Source organism: Acinonyx jubatus, chromosome E3 (genome assembly GCF_027475565.1).
Source record: "Acinonyx jubatus isolate Ajub_Pintada_27869175 chromosome E3, VMU_Ajub_asm_v1.0, whole genome shotgun sequence".
Classification (NCBI taxonomy): domain Eukaryota; kingdom Metazoa; phylum Chordata; class Mammalia; order Carnivora; family Felidae; genus Acinonyx; species Acinonyx jubatus.
Genome location: NC_069398.1, coordinates 26,389,041 through 26,411,137, shown reverse-complemented (window position 1 = coordinate 26,411,137; position 22,097 = coordinate 26,389,041). Strand labels below are relative to the sequence as shown.

The following is a 22,097-nucleotide window of genomic DNA, read 5'->3' as shown; positions in this document are numbered from 1 at the left end:
TTCTATCACAGCATAGAGATTCGTCCATATCAGAGGCAAATGTACTTTTTAAAAGGTGATCGTATGTGTAGCCCAGTTTAGAAGTCAAATTGGGGCCCAGTTCAGAAAGAACATGCAAGGTTGAGTAGTAAGCTCTAACCTGTATGTGTATGTATGTATGTATGTATATACTATATACACACAATATAGATATAGATATAGATATATAGATATAGATATATAGGTATAGATTTTGTATAAAATCTATTTATTTATTTATTTATTTATTTTTATTTAAATATTCTCCTTACCTTAAACATAAGCAAACAAAAATACTCTTTGGGATTTTAACCTAGGCATGTACAGCCAGGCCTGCCTTCTCCCCACAGCCACAGGAACGAAACATCTTGTGTACTTCACACACAGCCCGTAGAAGTCTCAGCAACTATGTATGGAAGGAATGAAAGAAGAAAAAAAAAGAGGGAAGGAGCTCTCCTTACCACCCTCCTGATCCTGGGTCTGCCCGGTTTTCCACCTGCCTCTCTGAGTGGGCCTGTTCTGTTTTCTTCTCCAGCCTCTGTTGCGACTTCCACTCACCTGTAGAGATAGGACACACCCTCAGGCAGGGCAGTGGCATAAGGAATAATGGAGGTATTTCTGGAGCCACAAAGAAACCCCAAATATTATAACAAAAGTTGCCCCTATTGCTCTAATCACTTAGAAAATTACAAGGGCATGGGAGCTGTGAGCCACGAGCCATGATCGAAGACCGAAATATGTATCTCTTATTACGAATCGTATCACAGGAGTAACTGAAGAGATATTCTGGTTGCTCTGTCTTTTAATAATAACGTAGTGTGAAAATAAATAAAGGAAACATCATTAAAAATGGAGCCGGGGCAGGGGGTGCCTAGGTGGCTCAGTTCAGTTGGGTGTCCAACTTCGGCTCAAGTCATGATCTCACAGTTCGTGGGTTCGAGCCCCACATCAGGCTCTGTGCTGACAGCTCAGAGCCTGGAGCCTGCTTGAGATTCTGTGTCTCCCTCTCTCTTTCTGCCTCTCTCCCACTTGCTCTATCTCTCTCTCTCAAAAATAAAAACATTAAAAAAAAAAGGGAGGAAGTTTACTTTACATAGCCCAGCAGGAAGGCAGCTCTCTTTGCCCAGCCCAGCCAATGTACTCAGCCAATGAGAAGCTGTCACTCTCAACTTTTTCTTTCCTCCGTAAATGTAAGGCCCTCTTCATTCTGTACTAAGTGTACTAATCAGGACAGGCTAGCTGTTGTAACAAACAACCCCGCACATTCCATGCCTTTAACACAACACAAATTTATTTCTTTTTCATGGTCACAGTACAATGCTGGGGTCAGGGAGAATCTGCTCCACAGAGTCGTTCAGGGGCCCAGTTTCCCTCCATCTACCGACTCATCCATCTACATCCTCGGCAGTCTCCACTGAATCCTCTGCTCCCGTGGAGCAGAAAAGGGAAGCGAGAACACGGAGAACCACAGGAGGGCTTCTAGAGACAGTCCCAGACTCAACAGATCACTCTGCACACATTCTAGGACTCATCACACGGCATCACCTAATTGCAAGAGAGGCTGGGAAGTGCCTAACCTTGTATCCAAGAGAAAGAGAAGAATGTGGCAATCTCTGCCATAGTGGGCAAACTTGGGGTGTGGCACATCAAGAAATTCACCTTTGCCCTGGGCTTCAGATCACAAAAGGCTTATGAGGTATGCAGGGCAGAGGCCACGTTGTTAGGGTGAACTACGCACTCAGGGACCAGAGACCAGTCATCGTCACCTGTCATCAACATCTCTTTCACTTCGGGTTTGTTGTGATGGTCGCTGTTTTCCCTGCCTCTGGGCTCCCAAAACCACTGAAACATGCCTGGACCATCAAATCCACTGGCTACATGGGGACAGTTTGTGTACATGTCTATGTCCCTACCTAAAAATTGTTTTGCAACCTGTAAATGCCAAGGCAGAGGACTTGGCATTCATTTAAGATCTGCTAAATTAGCTGGATCTGAAAGACATGATAGAAGATGAGAAGGGGGACCTTTTAGTGGACAGAGGGAAAAGCGATCATGCTGTCCAGCAAGCAGCAAGGAATGGGTTGCTGAATCCTGCAACATCACGGCGGCCTCTGGATGTTTTGTCACTGATGCGGAATGAGCCCCCCCCAGCCTTGCTCCCATCAGCTGATTCCCCAGAATCAGTAGGAGATGATGGTTCTGGGTTCCAGGGATTCCAGAAAGTCTTAGAGCAGGGGAGCAAGCAGGTATGAGGGGTCTGGTGGATTGCAGCTACCCGCACCCCACCCTTACTGCATGGGGGTGAAGGCTTCTTGGTAGCTAGTAGCTTGTGCCTTGAGTTCAAATTGTCTGCACGTGATGGAGGTGAACTGAAGTCCTGGTAGATGCTTAGGGTGGCTATAGCCTCCAAACCCCAGGGTTTGACCTTCTGGTGCTAGAGCTTTAGTGATCTCCTCACTCAGGAGTCATTAGTCCCTGGAAGAATCACACTCCAGTGTGTGAACTCACAAGATGTCATCCCAGCAAGTAATGGAATGCTTTCCATTGGCAATGCAGTTGCATGGTGGATGGGGTAAGCGGAGGCCATAGTGAGCTCATTAACTGTTGAGCAATAAGTCTATGTGTTCATCGTGTTGGCCAACTAATATGAAGTGCCAACTGTGTGCTCACTTGCATGGGTACGCTAAGAATAGAAAGAGGTGCAAGATAGACTCCTAAAACTATAAAGTCCCCGTCCTCAAGGAACTTGCGTCTGGATGGCAAGATCAGAGACAGTGGGGTAACATTAAGAACAAGCTTGAACCCTACACTCCGTCCCGGGGTTGAATTCTTACTTGCCATTTAACCTCAACAAACCTCAGTTTTTCCATCTGCGACATGGGGATAATTGCTACCTCACAAGAGCTTCTCTGAAATGAATGAGAAAATGTTGTGAGAGTTTACTGTGAATACTTTCAATGTATCACATGATGGCCTTACTGGTTTTGTAAAAGAAATGCACACTCATTGTAGAAAACAGACCACACGGAACCAAAACTTTATGCACCTTTTTCCAAGACCTTACTCTCTGAAACATGACTTTGCTGGAGCAGCTGTAATTATGAAAACACATCCATGCAGAAGACACTACTCAAAGCTTCAAGTATCACAAAAAGTTCAGCAAAGCAGCTGGTTTCCTCGATGCTCCCGAGGCACTGGTTGCAGGCAGTGGGAAGGCCCCACTGCCCCCGGGAAAGTGCTCAGGATGAGGGTGGGGCTGGGGCCAAGGAGAGGGAGCGAGGAGTCCCTGGGATGTGACAGCCAGCCATCCCATGGATGGATGAGAACTCCGCCTTAACCTCTCCCTGTATTATGTGCTGTAAAAACCTACAAGACACGTCTGTTCCTGACCCTCCCAGGTTCTTGGGAGTTTAAAGGATGTGCCCCAAACCACAGGCTGGTTAAAGGCTTCGGGATCCGTGGGTCCTGCTGGAAAGGCCACTTCTGAAGGGAGGTGTCCAGAATGAGCACCCAGGTGGGCACTCAGGGATCTTGAGGCACTGGGGCAATTGGGGAAGGTTCCAGGGAGGTCGAAGATCTTTTATTCAACTGACTGGCTCTCCCTTGGGCTCAGAGCACAGATAAATAACAACACAATGTGGGGCAGGGATGAAGGAATGTGAAGGTTTGTGAAAACAATGAGGAGCCATTCAAGTTAGTCTGAGGTAATGAGAGGAAAGCAGTTTCCAAAGACAAACTCCTGAGCCAGCTAAGGTGATGGCCTGTGTGGTCAGCTGGAGGATTTCTGGTGCCAAGCAGCGAAAGGATAGCCGGAGAGGGCCCCTGGATGACCACTGGGCACAAGCAAGAGAACACTCACCTGTAGGGACAGGACACACCCTGGGCAAGGCAGTCCTGTATGAAGAACATTCTAAATGAAGGCAGGATAGCACAGTGCAGTGCTTCCCAAACTTTAGTATCCGAATCACCTGGGAGCTAATAAAGAACGCAGAGGCCCAGGCCTGGTGAAGCAGGATAGGACACAGGCCTTTGTTGTTATATCCCAGCCTCCGGTGATTCTGACACCTGCCGCAGCTTGAGAACCTTTCAGAACATGAGCTCTGGACCCAGACTCCGTGGGTTTGAATCCCAGCTCGGCCATGTGTCTCCTCAGCGACTCTGGCAATGCTATAGATTCACCGTTTGTGATCTGGAACTTCTAACAGTACCTATCTCAGAACTGCTGGGAGGGAGGAATGAGTTGTTAGCAGCACAGCCACTGGAACGGTGTCTGGACCATAAGATGTACTCTGGGAATGGTAGTCACTATTCTCCAGCCTGTGTCATCTGTGGCAGAAAGCTGCCATTAGAGAGGAAAATTAAAGGAATTGCAGGGTAAGAGAGGATATTCAGTACATTTAACTGAGATTTTTACAAAAACAGAAAACCCTACTCAGCTAGCATATGTGACCAGCCAGTGAGCAGCTTGAGACGTCTGAGTGAGAAGCTGAGCGCCCAGGTTGCCATGACAGCAGCCAACAACAGGAGGAGGAAAAGCTCTCTCGGTTTATTAGAGAAAGCTGGGGTGCTCAGCTCCCCACATGGCTTCCTTCCTGTTGGCTCAACCCTGGGACGTGATGGAGGAAATGATCGAGGTGGAAGAGGCTCCCACACGGGTACCCCGCCTGCAGCTGCTCTCTGGGATACTTGGAAGAACTTAAAGGGGAGACTGGAGAGCCAGTCATCAGGCCACAGGTACCTGTTAAGAAAATGTACAGGGTTGCTTCCACATATCCAGAACTTCTAGAAGTACTCTGAGACATACTCGGCTGAACCCCCTGGGAACACACAATAAACCCATCTCCTTTCTGATGGGTTAAGGAGAGCTTAGGTGGGTGAACTTGAAACCGTAGGCAAAAAACCAAGCGTGGGTAACAGCGTTAGGTGTGGGCGAAGAGGATGCCTTCTGGGGAACCTGTTGTGGCCTCCTCCTGCTGTGCCCCTGCCCACGGGGCACAGGTTTGTGGGGCCAGGGAAACGTAGACACCCAGCGCTTCTGTCCTCACTTCACGCATCAGACAGTTGAGGTTAGACCTTAGACCTTGGAATCCCTGTCCAAAGTGACCCAAGCCCGCTTCTGATGCCTACAGGAGCCTCTCTCCAGGTCCATTTTCACAAAGGCAGTGCTGCCCCATGGTGCACACCCTAGGGCCCAAGTCCTGGGTGGCCAAGGGATGGTGGTGTGCAGCGACAGGGCACTTGGGAGGCGTGGTGCTGGGGTTCCCTCGCAATGTGGCAAAGAACCAGGTGGGAAGAGGAGAGGCCTGGACCACTGGATGGCCAGCTGTGACACCACACTGTGGCAGAGACTGGACTCTGAGAACTCCAAATTCAAACTTGGCCTTCCAGTATGTTATGTCAAGGTAGGAGGGTGGAACTGATTTGGGCTCAGCTTGATTTACAACTTTTAAACATTAAGACCTGGCATGTGGGTCTCCATTTGCATTCTTGCCTCTGACTTCACAAATGTTGGGAGGGGGTGCACCTGATGGCTAAAGACATGTACTTTAGTACCAGATAGGCCAAAACTGAAACATCTGAGTGTGCCATTTATTATGTGCCTCGGGCAATTTACTTCAACACTCTAATAATACTGATGCTAAGGCTCGTTCGGTTCCAAGGAGTATCCCAATTCAAATGGACTTGTAAGTAAGGGATTTGTTGGTTCCTACAACTGACAAGTCCAGTAGTAGAAACCTCAGGTGTGTCTGGATCCGGCAGTCTCACCAGCAACCTCAGCACATGGTCTCCACATCTTTGGCCCTGCTTTCCTGTGCTAGCTTCCTTCTTGGGCAGGACTACGCACATGGTCATAAGCTTACATCCTACTTACGAAGCAATCCCTGCAGAAAATGAAAGGTATCACTTTTCTAAAGATCTGGCAAAATCCAGGGATCTGATGATTGGTTATATGCCCACCATAGAGGGTCTGTGTCTATCCCCTACAAATCATGTGGATTAAGAGTCAGGGAAGTCGTTTTCACCAAATAAAAACTAAGATGCGGTTACCAGGAGAATAACTGAGGCAAAAACGAGTGGTTTGATGGGGGAATAAATGCTTAGCGCTCAACGTGAGCCACTACTGATGTGATGGAGAAAAGGCAAATAGACTCAAACCTAGGTATGCATACAGAATGGAAAGCAAGTGGAAACCGTGTTCGTTTTCCAACTGCCCCGAATTCTGGAATGAGTTGGCAGCTTGAAGAAATGAAGCCTTGGAAATGCACTCACAATCTCAGAAGACACACTACGGTCGTATGTATGAATCACGCTTTCGGCTGCTGTGGCTGATTCTGCAAACACCAACCTGTGCCCATCAGTGCGCCTCAGCCTCAAAACTTGGGTATGACACCAAGCCTTGTTTGCCAAGAAGACTGTTACTGGAATTGTGTAGAGAAGCACATGAATCCCCAAATTATTAAGTTTCTAGATACGCGGCCAATTTGGGGCAACGTTCAGTCTCTCTAACGCTGAGATAACCTACTATCACTGAGGACTCATCACAACAGTGTCTGCTTTCTACTCGCCTCCTGTCATCTCCAGCTACAGAACAATCTTAAATATTGAGGATCCTTCTTACCTTGATAGAAATTGACCAAGACTATTCATAGATCTCTAAATGTGCACTTTTGTGGTTTACACTTTTTTTCTATTTTTGATGATTGATAAAAATAGGCTATATACATTTTAAATATTTCCCCAGTTTTTTATTTTGAAAAATTGCAAACCCACAGAAGTTCAAATAGTACTAAAATATTAACGCCGCCTTCACACACACACACATTTTTGATCAAAAAAAACCACGGCGGCCTCTGCTCTATGTTAATATCCAGATACCTTCTCCATGCTTACGAGAGAAGCAGCCTCATGTTTAGTGAGAGGAGCAGTGTCCTCAGGAAGCCTCAGTGTTCTTTTTTGTAGGGCTTCACTGATCTCATTAGAAACTCACAGCCCTGCAAGGCCCTTTGCACAGGATTTATTCCCATTTTACAGATGAGGAAACAAACTCAGACAGGCCAAGTGATCTATCTGCTCAAGGTTTGTCAGTAAGTGACCCAGACGAACCTGGAACCAAAGACTTCTGACTTCAGTAACTCAACATATTCCGGTCACTTCTCTCCTGGATATACAGTGAGAGTAAAGCCGGAGCCAAACAGATATGCAAAGAAGTGTTTTAGCTTCATTCTTCCGACCGTCTGAGAGCAAATATTCACCAGGACCCATGTGCACAGCATTATCAATCAGAAGTCTTATCAGGAGCATAAAACTGCAATGGAAATTGAGAGCAGAAGGGTGCACACAGAGGGTATAGAAAGATCTGTTAACTGCCCCCAATTCGACTTCAGTATTTACCGAGCGCTTACTCTGTTCCCGGTATTGTGCTTGGGATACCGAGCAAACAAGATAGACAAAGATTCTGCCCTTGTGGAGCTCACATGCCCGTGGGCTAATGAACAATCCAGAAGCTGCCAATGAGAGATTGGTGGGCTGCATCTGGCCCACATTAGTGTTTTGTCTGGTCCACACTGTTTCATTTTTGTCTTTTTATAATAAGTCGCCAACTTCTAGCTTCTCTGAAACAGGCAACTTCTGTGGGATTCCCGAATAAGAAGTAGCAGCCAGGACACGTGTCTTCTGGAGATCACTTCAGTTCCCAGGATCTCCCACTGTCTTACACCCAGGCAACTGTGGCCCAATTCATGCATTTGCGTTTCCTACTCGACATCCTAAAGCATTTCAGCTGAAACCCCTGAAGCAAACAAATATTCAAAGGAGATCATTTCAGATCAGATAGTCATACAAAAGAAATAAAATGAGCTAACGTGACAGGAGTGACAGGATTGGTGGGAAGGGCTACTTCAGACTGGGTGGCCAGGGAGGGGCTCTCCGAAGTGTAAGTGAAACAGAGCACTGCATTACCAACAGGAAAAATGCTTCGAAGCAGAGGGAACAGCACGGGCACAGGTTCCACTTGGGGCAGGAAATAACTTGGCCTGGTCAAGTAACAGCAGCAAGTTTGGGGTGGTTGGGAGAGGGGTTAAGAGGTTCACAGAGGAAGGAAGAAGCCAGATTACACAGGACCTTAAAGGCCATGATGAGAATCTTGGATTTTATTCCAGGTGCGATAGGAAGCCTTTGGAAGGCTTTTGCTTGGGAACAATGTGATCTGGTTTCAAAGATCACTCTGGGATGCAGGGAAGTGATGTAAACGAGGCAAGAGAAGAAGCAGGGAGACCAACGAGAAGGCTGGATTATCGTAGTCCAGCAGGTGACAGTGGCTAGAACCAGGATGGTTAACAGAAAAGATGGAGAAAAGCAGATTCAGGATATAATCTGGAGTAGAACCAAAAGAATTTTCTGATGGAGTGGATGGCAATAGTGCCAGTGGGCCGGAAGGATTAACGAAAAGGGAGTAACGAGAGAGAACTCCAAGGTTGTGCCTTGTTCAGAGGGATGTCTAGGGGAGGCCCCCATCGCAGGGACCGAGGGCAAGACGGGGATTTCGGATGAATAAATTTTGCCAAGACGCAAGTCGTCCTAGAGCCTCGTTTCCCTTCTCCCACACCCCAGCATTCTCAAATCCAAAAAGCTGAACTTGTAAATGCCTCACCTCTTACCAACTCTATCCCTTCAACTTCAGACCCACCGCCTCCGTCTGGATCCAATTCTGTCTCTTGCCGGGACTTTCCCAACAGCCTTCTACAAATATGAATTAACCAGCAAAAAGCACTTACTACCCACGCATACCTCTCTCCCACTAGCCATCCTTGATGGCAGAGATGACACCCTATTCGTATTCATCCCCGGTGCTAGTGCTGTGCTGGGCCCACAGTGGGCACTCAAATATTTGATGAACTGAAAAGAGGTCTCCTCAGATAGAATACAACCTCCTTGCAGAGAGGAGTCCTATCTTGGAATTCTAGCATTCCTCTACACAACTTAAAGAACCAGCGGCCAAATGTATAATCAGGTTCCAGAAACTTCGCCTTCCCAAGGGGACGGGTTTCTTTCTTTTTCATTTAGTTTCAAAGTATCGAGTCCCATATTTACCTGGTAGTTAAGAAACAAGATTGGCCAACAGACAACGTATATTATGACTCTTTTCCAGTTTTCTTCCAAATCTAGGGACTTTATACGTGCATATGTTAACAACATCTTTGTAAGGAGGCCAAGAGAGAGGATTATTCTCCATTTTACAGGAAAAAAAACTGAGGCACCAAATGAAATCCCTAAATTCCTTTTTGATGGAATTCGGAGCTTCGCCTGGATTAAGACTGGTCCTTCCCTGACACGATCCCACAGTTCTGTAATTGGAGGGTATCCCAGGCTCCCACCCCTGCAAAACTGCTGGTTAGTACTCAGGGGTTCCCTAGGTTTTGCCTCCACAACTGCAAACTCCTTTGGGTACCAGGGTGTGTTGCCCCAAGGTCAAAGGCCATGTCCTCTCTCTCCAACTGTCCATTTCCCTCAGCACCTGGTGAAGACAGATTCCATCCCTTGGGCCCAGGAGAAAGAGAAGCACCTTGGTCATTAGACCAGGAAGTCAAGTAAGGCCAGGAGTCACAACCGGCAAGAAGAGAGAGATCAAAATAGGCAAGAAGAGTTTCAATGGGGAAAAGGAGAGAGGAGCCACCACTAAAAATCCAAATACTCCTTTCAAGAGGCTTCCAGCTGAGGAGTACCTGGGAGGAGGAAGTGGCAGCCGTGGCGCAGGCCAGATCCTTCCTGCCACACCCACCCAGAGTCATTTCTTCAAGGCGCCCAGGCTTCTCAGAGCCTCCTGGGCCTGGGTCAGCTGCTGCTGCAGCCTCTGGCGGGTGCTCTCGTTGGAGGCCCGCTTCAGGAGGCCCTGCATTTCTTCTACCACCGCCCGATGGCCAGGGGTGTTATGGAAAAGCCGCACTGCCCGGTCCCCACAGGAGGCCAGAAGCCGGCCAGTGATGTCAAAGGACAAGTCAGTGATACACTCCCCATGGACCTGCTCAAAGCACTCCTCCTTCTCACCCCGCCGGGTGTTGTAGAGATGAATACTGCTGCCACTGGCCAAGGCCAAGACCTGGGCGTCAGGGGAGAGAGCCAGGCGGCACGGCATGGTGCTCGCCTCTTCAAAGCAGCCTGTCCTCAGCAAGTAGGGATCCTGCTGCTTCTTGTACTCCACATCTGTGTCCCACAGTTTCCACGTCCCGTCCTTGGAGACCGAGGCCATCCTGCAGCATGGAAAATCACAGCTCGAGCCCCAATGCACCCTGGAGGGGAGGGCACTGGGACAGCATTAGGGGCTCCAGCTAGGAAGCCAAGTGCACGGCTAGGTCTACTTCCTGCTGAGGGCCGGGCACTCTACCCACTTCAGAGCTGCTGCAGAGATAGGCAAAAAAAAGGCCCTGGTTGCCAACAGGGGCTGGGAGCCGCTGGTAAGACATCAGAGAGGATTCACTCACCTGCGGGAGTCATTGGAGAAAGCGAAGAAGTGGACGGCGGCCGAGTGACCCTTCAGTTCAAAGGCTCGCACAACCTCCTGGAAGTCCCCTTTTTTCCCAAAGCAGACTTCCCAAACTTTGACATCCGGGGTGAAGCCACACGAGGCCACAAACCTGTCACACAACCAGATTCCTTTACAACTTCATCTTGAGGGCATTTCATTTCTGCCAACCTGCTAAACCTCATTCCTGAGAAAGTGCATCATCTTCTACCTCAATAACACTGTGCTTTTAAAAATATGACCTCGGTCCATCCTCATGGCCAGGCTAGAGGATACATGGTACCCCCACTGCGCGTGATTCCATACGGTCTGCTCCTTCCACTATCTGAAGCGGGCTCTCTGCTCTGTTCCTGGCCATGCCTTCTGCCCATCCCAGATGCCAAGTCCCTCCCTCCTCACCTGCTACAAGGGGATATAGCAGCATGGGTGTTGTTCATCTGGTTAGTGTTGATGGTAGACAGCACATGACCTTTCAGATTCCAGATGAGGATAGTTGTGTCACTGGAAGCAGTCATGATGAACTTCCCTGAGAGGGCAGGAGGGTGACATGAGCCAAGGTCAAGGCCCTGACCACGTGTCATCCTCTATGCAGACACTTACGAAGGTCTCCGCTGTCCCAAGTATCCATGCTCCCCTCCTGGACCAAGGGTCACCACAGACTAGGATTTTGCTGAACGCTGTGGGTCTTACCTGCCTCCCCTGGGGACCTGCTGTGGCTCCCAGGACACCAGGGGAACCCAGAGCCAGAGTCCCTTTGTCAAAACTAGGGCTGAGCATAACTCTCGGGCAGCATTAACTCATTCGGCCAATAACTGGGGCTGTTCCCTCTAGTCTTAGGTAAGCTCCATCCTCTGCAAGCCTCTTACCTGTGTCGGCAATGCCGATGTTGACGACGGGTGCCTTGTGCTTTTTGGGAAAGTCCTCTGGGGTGGCCGTGAAGGTATAGCCTCCATCCTCTCGCTTGGTCATCTTGAAGACACGAAGGGTGTCTCCGTTGGCCAGCCAGACGATGAAGGCTCTAGAGACAGGTAGCAGACAAGGCACTCACTTGTTTGGACATGGAGGCCTGTGTGTGCCAGTTCCTATGCTAGGCTCTGAGGAAAATCCTGGGCCTTCCTTCGTACCCCAGTCCGGCCCTGCAACTTAACCCCTTGGCTCAAAACCTCTTACTACTCCTCAGAAGGTAGGCCTCTCCCAGCTTTGGCTCTTTCAGCTTCTCTAGGGTTTGGAAAACCATGACAGCTCCCAAGACGAATCTGGAGCCAGGCTTTGGTACTTCCCAAGTAGGAACACACCTTCCCCTCTCTGCTTCCTTGCTGTGTAAAATGCACAGACCTCCAGGGAGCCCCGGGCGGTGCTCAAGCTGTCCAGTTCTCTTTCTGCCACCCCCAGGGAGACCCAGGGTCCCCCCTCACCATCCCAAGTCACGTATGGGAAGGACAGAAGCCTGGGCTTCTGCAGGCACAGCTGAGGTTCCGTCTTGTCGCACCTGCAGTCAGGGCTGAAGCGCACCAGGGTGGCGTGGTCCAGCTCCACGTTGGCTCTCATGCTGCGGTGCTCCCGCTGCAGGAAGTCCTTGGTGCTCCAGATGCGGACGGTGCGATCATCTGCACAGGTGGCCAGGTACTTGCCATTGCTGCTAAAGTCCATGCAAGATATGTTCCCACTGTGGCTCTAAGGGAAGGGTTGCAGGAAGTATGAACAGGGACCCCTTGGGTAGACGGAGTCTGTTGCCTGGATTAATAGCAAGCTGCTGATGGGGTATGATGAGAGGGGACAGGATGGGGCAGCCCCCACTGATTTTGGTCAGAGGCAGCAGGGTCTGTCGTGTGCACAGAACACTAAAAAGGAGAAGTCTGCGGGGGTGTGAGTCTTTGTATATGTGTGCTGAGCATGGGTACCCATGTACCTTCAGTGCTGCAGCCAGGAGGCGGTGAGTAAAGTTGTGTTGTTGTGGCTTCTCCTTGCGAACTCGCTGATGCTGTTTCTGCTTCTTGGATCTCAAGGACTTGTCAAGTGGAAGTCCATTTGCCTTCTGGCCTGTGAGGAAGGGCCGTGTCATCTATCCATCCGCTCACTAAGCATTTCTGACTGCCTATAATTGGCCAGGAATTGAGGGAGCATCAAGAGATGACCAGATAGGCCCCGGGCTCAAGGAGAGAGAGTGATGGGAGTAAAAACAGGGTTTTGGAATCAGACTGGGTTTGGATTGTAGCTCTACCACGAGGGCTCTTGAGGAGACTGCTTGCTGTCAGTCCACATAGCACCTCAATGCAAGTTAGAAAAGGAGCCCTCTGCAAGAACAGCTCAGTGGGTACACAGCACAGCCAACAAAGGGCAGATCCTTGGCCACACATCCCTAGGTAGGAAATAATGTGCACAACCAAACCTGGTGGTCCTGGGCTTGGGCAAGTTATTTAATTGCTCTGGGCTTCGGTTTCCTTAAAGAGAAGTTGTGAGAAGTGGACAATATATACAAAAAAGAGAAGCAGAGTACCCAAGACGAGTATTAAAGGCTCAGAGGACTCCTAGAAGGAACTCAAGGATGAGAGGTAGTCAGTACCTGTTGAGGGAGTACCTGTCCTGTGCCAGAAATGGTGCCAGTCACTTTTGTATAAAATAGCTAATTTAGGGGCAGCTGGGTGGCTCAGTCGGTTGAGCACTCAACTCTTGAGATGAGCTCAGGTCATATGATCTTGCGGTTTGTGAGTTCGAGCCCCCGCAGAGGCCCCCGCGTCTGGGTCCGAGACGACAGTGGGAAGCCTGCTTAGGATTCTCTCTCTCTGCTCTTCCCCTGCTGGAGCGCTCTCTCTCTCAAAATAAACTTAAAAAAAAAAAAAAAAAAAAAAAAGCTAATCTAATTGAGAATCAGATCAGTTGCAAAGTGGGCATGTGTTAGATTACTGCAGATGCTCCTTAATTCGTACAGAAAAAAAAACTCCCGAGGCTCCTATACAGAGACCACCACGACCCGCCCTCTCCAGCCTTGTCCCGCAAGCGTCCTCCTCCCCCCTGAAGGGCATACCAAATGCCGTTTCAGAACTCCTTATCTTCATGCATGTAACCTTTGCCAGCAGTATTCTTCCTCCCTCCTTGGCCAAACTCTGACCGTGTATCCTTCAAGACCCCACACCACGTGTTTCCTACTCTCAGCGAAGATTTTCTTGACCCCTCCCCACCGAAAAAGCAGGGCTGACCACTCCCACCCTTGGGTTTCCTGGTGCTAGGACTGACCTCTTCTGTGACACCTATTACAGTGTATTTTTCACTTACATTTTCGGATGTTCTTCTCCCTTACGCGGCGAAAGTCCCGACACCTACTGCGATAGTACGTATATACTTCAATAAACGTTGCTCATGTCGGGGAATGAGTCGGAGTACTTACAAATGGTGCCCGTCTACCCTCACCCCTCCCTATTTTCCTAAAATAACGAACAAGCAGCGCGCTCGAGAGAGTTTACAGGGTCTCTCGCGGCAACCCCGGGGAGACGCTGGGGCTCAGCGGGACAGCGCCTCGTCCTCGGCCACCGAGAAAGTGGCAGCGCCGGACCCACGCTGTAACTAATCCTCCCGAAGGGGCGCGACCAGCCCGGCGAACCGGCACCTCGTCTCGAGAAGAGAAACTCATTTAACAAAAGGAGAAACTGAGGCCCACGGGGTCCCCCCCCCCAAACCGCAGGTCGGACCAGTGGGAGGCCAGGAACATGGTCCTCGTGGGTCGCCCCCACCCGCCCCTGCCCCACTAACCGGCGGATCGGCTGCTCGTCTCCTCCTCCGCGCGCAGCCACCACCCCCGCGCTACCGCCGCCGTCGCCATCAAGGCCAGCAGTCCGAGCAACAGCGACAGGCCCATCAGCTCCGGCAACTGCGGCAGCTCCATGACTGCACTGCCGCTGCCACCTCAGCCTCTAACTACGCGGGCGTCTGCACGCCTCCGCGGGACCGCGCACGCACACAGGACGGGGCCTGGTCGTTGGCGCGTCCCGAGGGGCGGGGTCTGGCCGTTGGGCAAATTGCGGGGCGGGGCTTGACCTTCAGAGCGTCCAAAAGGGCGGGACCTGGCTGACGGAGTGTCTTGCGGGCGGGGCTTGACCGTTGGTGAGACTCGCGGGGCGGGGCTGGACCGTTGGCGCGTCCAGAGGGGCGGGGCCTGGCTGCCGATGCGCCTCGCGGGCGGGGCTTAACCGTTGGTGCGTCTCGCGGGGCGGGGCCTGACTGTTGGAGCGACCCGCTGTGCAGGGCCCACCCATGGATCGTGCCGAGGGGCGGGGCGGGGCCTGGCCCTTGTGGGGTCTGGTTTTTGAGGTTGTGCTGTCCCCCAAGCTGGGGGGCGAATTCTGCAGGCTCCGCTGAGTCCTCTCCTTGAGTAATTTACTGATAATTGTTTATTAAAGGCGTTATTCCAGCCATCACCACAGTGGATCCTTTCAAGGAGCCAAGGCAGGAATTATTACTCCCATTTAACAGGTCTTAACATCAGAGGAAATTTAGATGGGCTTTTGGTATTAATGGAGGAGAGAAAGGGTAGCCCTAGAATTGAAGCATGGAATAATAGCCTCAGCAAAGACCCGGGAGGGGATGCTCTGGGAAGGCAAGGGCATGAGCAAAAAAAGTAAGTAGTAGATAAGAATGGAAAGATCTGGAGAGCCTTGAGAGCCAGCTGAATCCAACCAGCAGAAAGGAGCCTCTGCTGGTTATTTCAGGGCGAGTTAGGGCAAAACTGGTGTCTCTTGAAATTCTCTGGGAAGATCAGTTGTGTGCCAAAACCAAAGACAGAAGGAAAATCAGGAGGTGTTTGCAAGGATCCAAGAAGGAGATAATAAGGGCCTGGACTTAGGTGGGCTGGGAAGTGGAAAGGAACTTGAAAAGATTTTTAACAAGATATTTGTATTTTGAGATTATAGATTCACAAGGAGTTGGAAAAAACGGAACAGGAAGTTTCCACGAACGTTCACCCAGTTTCCCCCAATGGTAACATCTTACATAAATAGTGTGATATCAAAACCAGGAAATTGGCCTGGATACAATCTACAGAGTTCATTCAGCTCTAACCAAAAAGGAGATATTCTGAAAGACTAATTGATAGTATTTTAATTAGACCTGCTTGGACAGAAAGGAAATGTCCCCAGAACAGGGAACAGTGCTCCATGGGTCTCCCAGCCCTACAACCCAGAGTAAGTACCAGGGTCAGGGATTCCAGATGCAAAGTTTCCATGCCCAACAGGGAACCTCTCCTGAAGTGCAGGCTCTCAGGCCTTTAGAAGGACCCTCTAAGGAGAGAGGATGCTGCAGAGACTAGAGGACAGACAGATGCACCCATAACCTCGGTTGAGGACATAGATCCAGTCAGAGAACAAACAGAGGGTGGCCTCATTTCCTTCCCTTTTGTCCTTGGAGGTGTGTGGCGGGGGGGGGGGGGGGATTGGCATGGACTCAGCTGTGGGCAGTGGTGGAAGCAGGGGGAGGGAAGGGGTCCAGAACATCCTGGGGCTTTTCCTCTTTAATTTGCTACTGAGAACTGTAGCACCAGCCATGAACCACTTTCTCCATCACCTAGAGACAAAGCTGTACTTTTTTTTCCTTTAGGTTATTTACTTTTTTATTTAAGCAGTCTCTACACCCAACATGGGGCTCAAACTCATGACCCCCGAGATCAAGAATTGCATGCTCCACTGACTTAGCCAGCCAGGTGCTCCGACAAAGCTGTACTTTTAGAAGAACTTCCTTTACTCACCTGGGTGGCTTAGAACTTCGGCTCGGGTCATGACCTCATGGTTCGTGAGTTCAAACCCCACATCGGCATGGCTGCTGTCCACGTGGACCCCGCTTTGGATCCTCTGACCCCTCTCTGCCCCTCTCTGCTTGTGTGTGCTTTCTCTCTCTCTGTCCCTCAAAATTAGTAAACATTTTTAAAAAAAGTTCCTTCACCAAGCATTTTGCATGTGACATTGATTGATCCGGGAGTTTTGGATTTCATTTAATCTCACATTCCCATCCCACAGATTAGGAAATTGATGCTCTAGGAGGTGCTCATTAGGTGACTTTCCAGGGATCACACAGGGGAAGAGTGACATGGGAACCCATGCAGATGTGTGACTCCAATCTGTTGATGTGGGGGAAAAGGAGAAGAAAGAGTAGGATTCTGTGTACAGCTCAGTCAAGGCTACAAGATTCTTTCACATCAAGAATTTGGTTGATTTTTATAGTGGCCTTTAAGGCAAGTGATGCTATGAAATTAAGCAAATGGAAAGAAAAAAACAACTAGGCTCAGATCAAGTGATTTACCCAAGGTCAACAAGGAAGCAAGAGAAAGAGCTCATTGGGGTGGGTAGTAAACTGAGATGGGCTACACGCATACTCCTCCCACCTTGCCACTGGCCTCGCCACTGCCACTCGCCACACCACTCGCCACTCGGTGGGTGGTGATCTGGCCTGGCTCTTACCTCTGGTGTCACAGGGCTCAGCTGGAAGCCAAAGTCAACTTGTGGAAGGACAATGACACAAAGCAGGATTTGGGAAGGCTGGGCAGGTCAGGGAGGGAGCTGTACCGATGAGTTTGGAGGGGCAGTGAGACTTGGCTATACCTTTGGCGGGGTGGGCATTCAGACGGGAGGTGGAAGGGAGTGGCTCTGGCAGCCCATCTGGGTGAGTGTTGCTGATGGCACCAGAGGAATGTGAAGGGAGGGAGGCTGTGGAGAGAAATGAGGCCAGAGAGGTAGCAAGGCCCGTTCACAAAGCACCTTGACCATGGGCCCAGAAACCATAGTGGAAACACAACTTCACAATCTGCAACTGAAGACCCACCTTGTATTGATTGGAGGCCTTCCTACCTGTCCTCTGTGTTAGGCAAAACAATAAATTTCTTCCTTTGTTTAAGTAGCGGTTCTTGGAGTATGGACCCTGGACCAGCACCATTAGACACGCAGATTCTTAGACCCCACCCCAGACCTGCAGACTCAGAAACTCTGAACCACCCATTTAACTAACTTGAGTTCCAGGCATATGTTATTTGCAGCTCAAAGCCTCGATTACAGTGGTTCTCGCATATTGGAATCACCTTAAAAAAATGCTAGTGTCTAAACTTCCACCCTGAGGGCTTCTGATTGAATTGGTCTGGACTGGACCCGGCTGTGAAGATTTTTTAAAGCCCTTCCAAGCTATTCAAATGCATGCTTAAGCTCGAGAAGTAGCTCCCAGGGATCCAGCAGGCCAGTACAAGACTGTGTAGGAGGGGATGCTCTGTTGGACCAGGGTGGCGGCTGTGGGGATGGAGGTCAACTGGCCAGCCCTTGGTAACGGATGGCTGTTTTCAGCTTGGACAAATGTCTGGGTGGTGGCACCCTTCCTGGGGATGGGGAACACGAAAAGGACCATGTTTGAGATGGAAGACTGTGGGCTGCAGTCTCAGAAATGATGAGTTCTGTTCCTTGAAGCTAAAGGGAGCTGTGAAACATTCAGAGGGAGGGGGCAGGGTGGCAGTTGGATATGTGCTTGAGTAGCTCCAGGGGCAGAGCAGGACAGATGCAGAATAGTGGGTCCTCGGCAGAGAGGGCAAAGGGAATGGTATTACCTAACGCTTGCCACCAAGTGAGAAGTGAGCCAGGAAGGGACTGGCCAGGAGGAAAAGCCTCCCACAGCAGGCACTGGGAAGGCACCGTCAGGCAGGTGGGAGAGCCTGGAGAGAATTCAAGAGTCACAGGGAAAAAGGGGTTCAAGAATGAGGTCCAGGGGCCCAGGGGCGGTGGGGGAGTATTGAGGGAAAAAGAGCACTGCAAAGTGGTTGTTGGATTTGGCAACAAGGGAGTCATGTGACCTCAGTGAGAGTGAGTCAGGGCAGGGGTGAGGCTGGGGTGGAAGCTGGCGGAAGGAGACCAAAGACAGGGGGTGAGTGGGAGGGGAGGAGAGAGGGAGAGCAAGTGTAGATAACTTTCTCAAAGGAAAGTGGCATCTATTGGGGGGACACAGGGTCAGAAGGAAGTCTTACAGGGACCTTCCTGGAAGGGTGTGAGCGGTGAAAACAGAGCACACTGCTAGGATTTTACCTCTCAGCCACTTCAAACCTTGGTCTGTGGCAACAAATAGCACTCAATGCCTGGTACCTGCAAAGTAAAGAGAGGTGACTAGGGGCACCTGGGTGGCTGAGTTGGACTGAGTGTCAGACTTTGGCTCAGGTCATGGTCTCACGGTTTATGGGTTTGATCCCTGCATCGGGCTCTCTGCTATCAGTGCGGGGCCTGCTTTGAATCCTCTGTCCCCATCTCTTTCTCAAAAATAAACACTAAAAAATAATTAGGGGCGCCTAGGTGGCTCAGTCAGTTAAGCATCTGACTTCCGCTCTGGTCATGATTTTGCGGTCTGTGGGTTTAAGCCCCGTGTCAGGCTCTGTGCTGAGAGCTCAGAGCCTGGAGCCTGCTTCAGAGTCTGTGTCTCCCTGTCTCTCTGCCCCTCCCCGACTCATACTCTGTCTCTCAAAATTGAATAAATGTTAAAAAAAAATTTTTTTTAAAGAGAGATGGCTAAAAGCAGAGACTAGGGTCAGACGGTGTGAGTGGGCATCTCACTAACCATACGATGTCGGGCTAGTTAACCTCTCTGTGCCTCAATGTTTCATCTGTAAAATGGGGGTGCTAATAGTAACTATTATGATAACTCTTACGTAGTGTTACATATGCCAGTCACTGCTGTAAGTGCCTTGTACATATTTACTTTGAGATCCTCACAGCTGGCCCATAGAGGTAGGTGTTAATATGTAATAAGTGAGTTAATATATATAAAATGCTTAAAATAGTTGGCACGTAGTAAATGCTAGAGGAGTGTGCAGTTAGTATTGTCATCGCTATTATGATTCCACATAAATGAGGGAAAGTCAAAGGCCACAGAAGACCGTTTGCTGTTTATATCCTGCAAGCATCTGCAGAAGTTGAGATGTGAGAAGATTCAGACTCCCCCGCCTTGAGTCAGCTTCATGAGGAGAGGGATCCAGTGGTGAACAGAATCCCAGCACCAAGACCATCATCTAGGCCATAGTGGGCCCTCAGAAAGGATCTGTTAAATGGCTCCATAGAAGAATCAATGAAATATGGGGACCATTCACCCCAACTCCCCATCTAAAGTATCAGTTCCTTCTAAGACATCCCAACCAAGTGTGTGTCTGCTCTCTACTTGCACATCACTACCCCCAGGGGCAACACATTCTCCTTCCGGATGGCTCCCTGTGATTTCCACTCATGGGCTCGGCTCTGCCCTCTTCCAACTTGGAAGGTGGTAAGCCTTTCTGAACCTTCTCCTGGCCATGGAGTGAGGATTTCCAGGACGAGTGTCTGTCATCTCTGATCTGACCTGGATGACAGCAACAGCCTAAAACTGGCCTCCTTGCTCCTTGCCCTTGCCCCATGGTGGCCTCTTCCTGACTCCGCACCCAGAGAGATCCTGTGAAGACCTTATACCTGATCTTGTCAAACCTCTACTCCAAACCCTCCAGTGGCTTCCAGCTCAGAGGAAAAGCTAAGGTGCTTTGAAGGCCACCTCCCGTTGCCAATTGGCTCTGTCTATCCGTCCCAGTGAGACACACTGACAGTCCCCAACAGTTTTTGTTTTTATTGGTTGAAAATTCTTTACAAAATCCACACACACGCATCCACATGCACACAAGATGCCTGCCCTGGTCTGGCCACCTCCTGCCCTGCTCTCTCCTGGGATCAGACCTTCCTGGCCTCACCCAGGTTTGCCATCCTGCAGCACCCTACCCCCCACTGGGCTACCAGCGGAGGAGCAGAGAATGGGACGCTCCTTTTCTGTCTCTCTGATCAGAAACAGAGGCCTGTGCCCTATTTGGGGGGGGGGTACAGGGAGGGATGGCGGGGAAACAGGATCATCCCCCTTCCTCCTACAAGCTCCCTGAGTTGTCAGCTTAGGCCCCAAATATCACAGTTGCTAAGGACTTGGGAGCATCTTCTGGTTGAAGCTTCTCCATCCCCATTTTTCAGACTGGAAAGTGAAGGTCCCAAGAGAGAGTATGAATCCTCCAGGTCACAGTGTTAGTCTCTGGTGGGGCAGGGAATGGAACGCCGTTCTTCCTGGCTTCCAGGAGGTGGAAGAGATTTGGGCCCTGCTAGACCCTCAGGAAAGGGGACAGCCAGGGCAAGGGGCAGGAGGGGAGTGCCCAGAAGTTGTCCCTGGAGCCCAGGCCCAAGGGAAGCAGCCCCTGGGCAGCTGAGTAAGTGGCAGTGTCTGGCCAGCACTATAAAGGTTTGCCAAGGGTGCCCTCTGTGACTGCCCGTGTAGCTTGCTCAGGTATACAGCCTGGATCTGTGAGGATACTGGTAGATGTACTCAGCTGGCGGAGAGAGTTCAAGACAGCTGGGGAAAGAGAGTGAGAGTGAGAGAGAGAGAGAGAGAGAGAGAGAGAGAGAGAGAGAAAGGGAAAGATACCTTCTGGGTCAGGGCCCTACCCTTGGATGTTGAGGACAAAGGGATAGTGGGGAGATACTAGGTGGCAAGACTGTCAGCCCCTCGTAGGACCTCTGTCTGCAGGTGTCCTGGTAGCCAGTGGACTATCCAGGGTACATAGTGGGATGGCCCAAACTCTAGGCTATTTTGAAGTCGGGCTGGACCTACAGTCTGAGCAGGTGGAACCCTCTGCCCGGAGGCCTGGACATTCTGGTGGGCAGGCAGGTGGCTCACGTACTTGGCCGGAGAGCAGGCAGGGAGCAGTACTGGTCCAGCCAAGCCAGTGAGGTCTGACGGAGGCTCTGCAAGCTTGCTGTGGACACCATCCCATTGAAGGACTCGAACAGAGGCCGAATGAGGATGCTGAACTGGGCCCAGGTCAAGGATCAGGCCTGTTGTCCACCGAGTACCCTCACCCAGCTCACGTGTAGCTCTGACATCTGGGCCAAACAAGGGGAAGGGCCTGGCCACTGTGGCACCTTGAACCTCGAGGCCTCCCGCTATAGCTACCATCCAATTCTGCCCGGCTCCTCTATGCCCTTCCTCTAGCTGGACTATCCCCCCTCCCTGGGCTTCCTGCCCAGGCTCAGCCAAGAACTTGACCAGGTAAGGGAGTGAGAGATTCCATGTCTTCTTTAGGACCGACCCCACTCACATCACCCAGACTTTAGGCTCTTCCAAACTGCCCTCGGAACATTCTGCAGGCAGGGCTGTGTTCCCCTCACCCAGGGGCTCCTCCCTCGGTTGCCCTCTGCTCCCAGCTAATCACTGGACACTCCTGCTGGCCAAGATGCCAAGGGCCTGGAAAGAGGGAGCGGAACCGGGGCCCTTTCCCCTGGGAGCAGCTCTGGGACCCTGCCTGGCCTGTGGCGCTGAGCCTGCAGTCAGACACAGCTTGGTCCGGCTGCGGCGCTCACCGTACCGCTGGCCAAGTAAGGATACCACCCAGAACTTCCAGTTGTGCAGTGTCCGGGTGCGGACATAGTCGTTGAACATGTCTCGCATCTGGTCGAAACGCTGGTGCGTGATGGGCACCCCGGTAGCAGGCAGCTGCTGCTGGCACAGGCTGGGGGGTACAGGGGGCTGGTCAGGGCTTGGGAGTCCTGCCCCT

At 50.7% G+C, this 22,097-nt stretch overlaps 2 protein-coding genes and 1 long non-coding RNA gene across 9 annotated transcripts in view; 1 reads left to right on the top strand and 2 right to left on the bottom strand.

Annotated features, from left to right (window-relative positions):
- Positions 1–1,287: 1,287 nt before the first annotated feature.
- On the bottom strand, positions 1,288–14,560 carry TBL2 (transducin beta like 2). Of its 2 annotated transcripts, none has more exons than XM_027041955.2 (7): positions 14,285–14,560; positions 12,447–12,577; positions 12,027–12,211; positions 11,404–11,555; positions 10,937–11,063; positions 10,497–10,649; positions 1,288–4,756 (listed from the first exon to the last, which is right to left on the bottom strand). In XM_027041955.2, the coding sequence occupies exons 1-7, from the start codon at positions 14,415–14,417 to the stop codon at positions 4,447–4,449; spliced, it is 1,191 nt and encodes a 396-aa protein (XP_026897756.1). In that variant the 5' UTR covers positions 14,418–14,560; the 3' UTR covers positions 1,288–4,446. The 2 variants fall into 2 exon arrangements, with proteins under 2 accessions (XP_026897756.1, XP_026897755.1); XM_027041954.2 differs by lacking the exon at positions 1,288–4,756 and adding an exon at positions 6,739–10,265 and having other exon boundaries at positions 14,285–14,538.
- A 170-nt stretch (positions 14,561–14,730) lies between these two features.
- Positions 14,731–19,001, top strand: LOC128313621 (uncharacterized). The gene is made up of 3 exons (XR_008294575.1): positions 14,731–15,004; positions 15,442–15,711; positions 16,124–19,001. It is a non-coding gene; the product is annotated as an uncharacterized LOC128313621 (long non-coding RNA).
- A 1,118-nt stretch (positions 19,002–20,119) lies between these two features.
- Positions 20,120–22,097, bottom strand: part of MLXIPL (MLX interacting protein like) — a 32,667-nt gene continuing 30,689 nt past the window's right edge. For 5 of the 6 annotated variants that reach the window (XM_053213219.1, XM_027041951.2, XM_027041948.2 and 2 more), the window contains 3 exons: positions 21,929–22,052; positions 21,225–21,354; positions 20,120–20,896 (listed from right to left, as the gene is read on the bottom strand). In XM_053213219.1, the coding sequence (XP_053069194.1) occupies positions 20,778–20,896; positions 21,225–21,354; positions 21,929–22,052 (373 nt within the window). In that variant the 3' untranslated portion in view covers positions 20,120–20,777. The remainder of the gene's footprint in view (positions 20,897–21,224; positions 21,355–21,928; positions 22,053–22,097) is intronic. The other variant, XM_053213218.1, reaches the window with a different exon arrangement.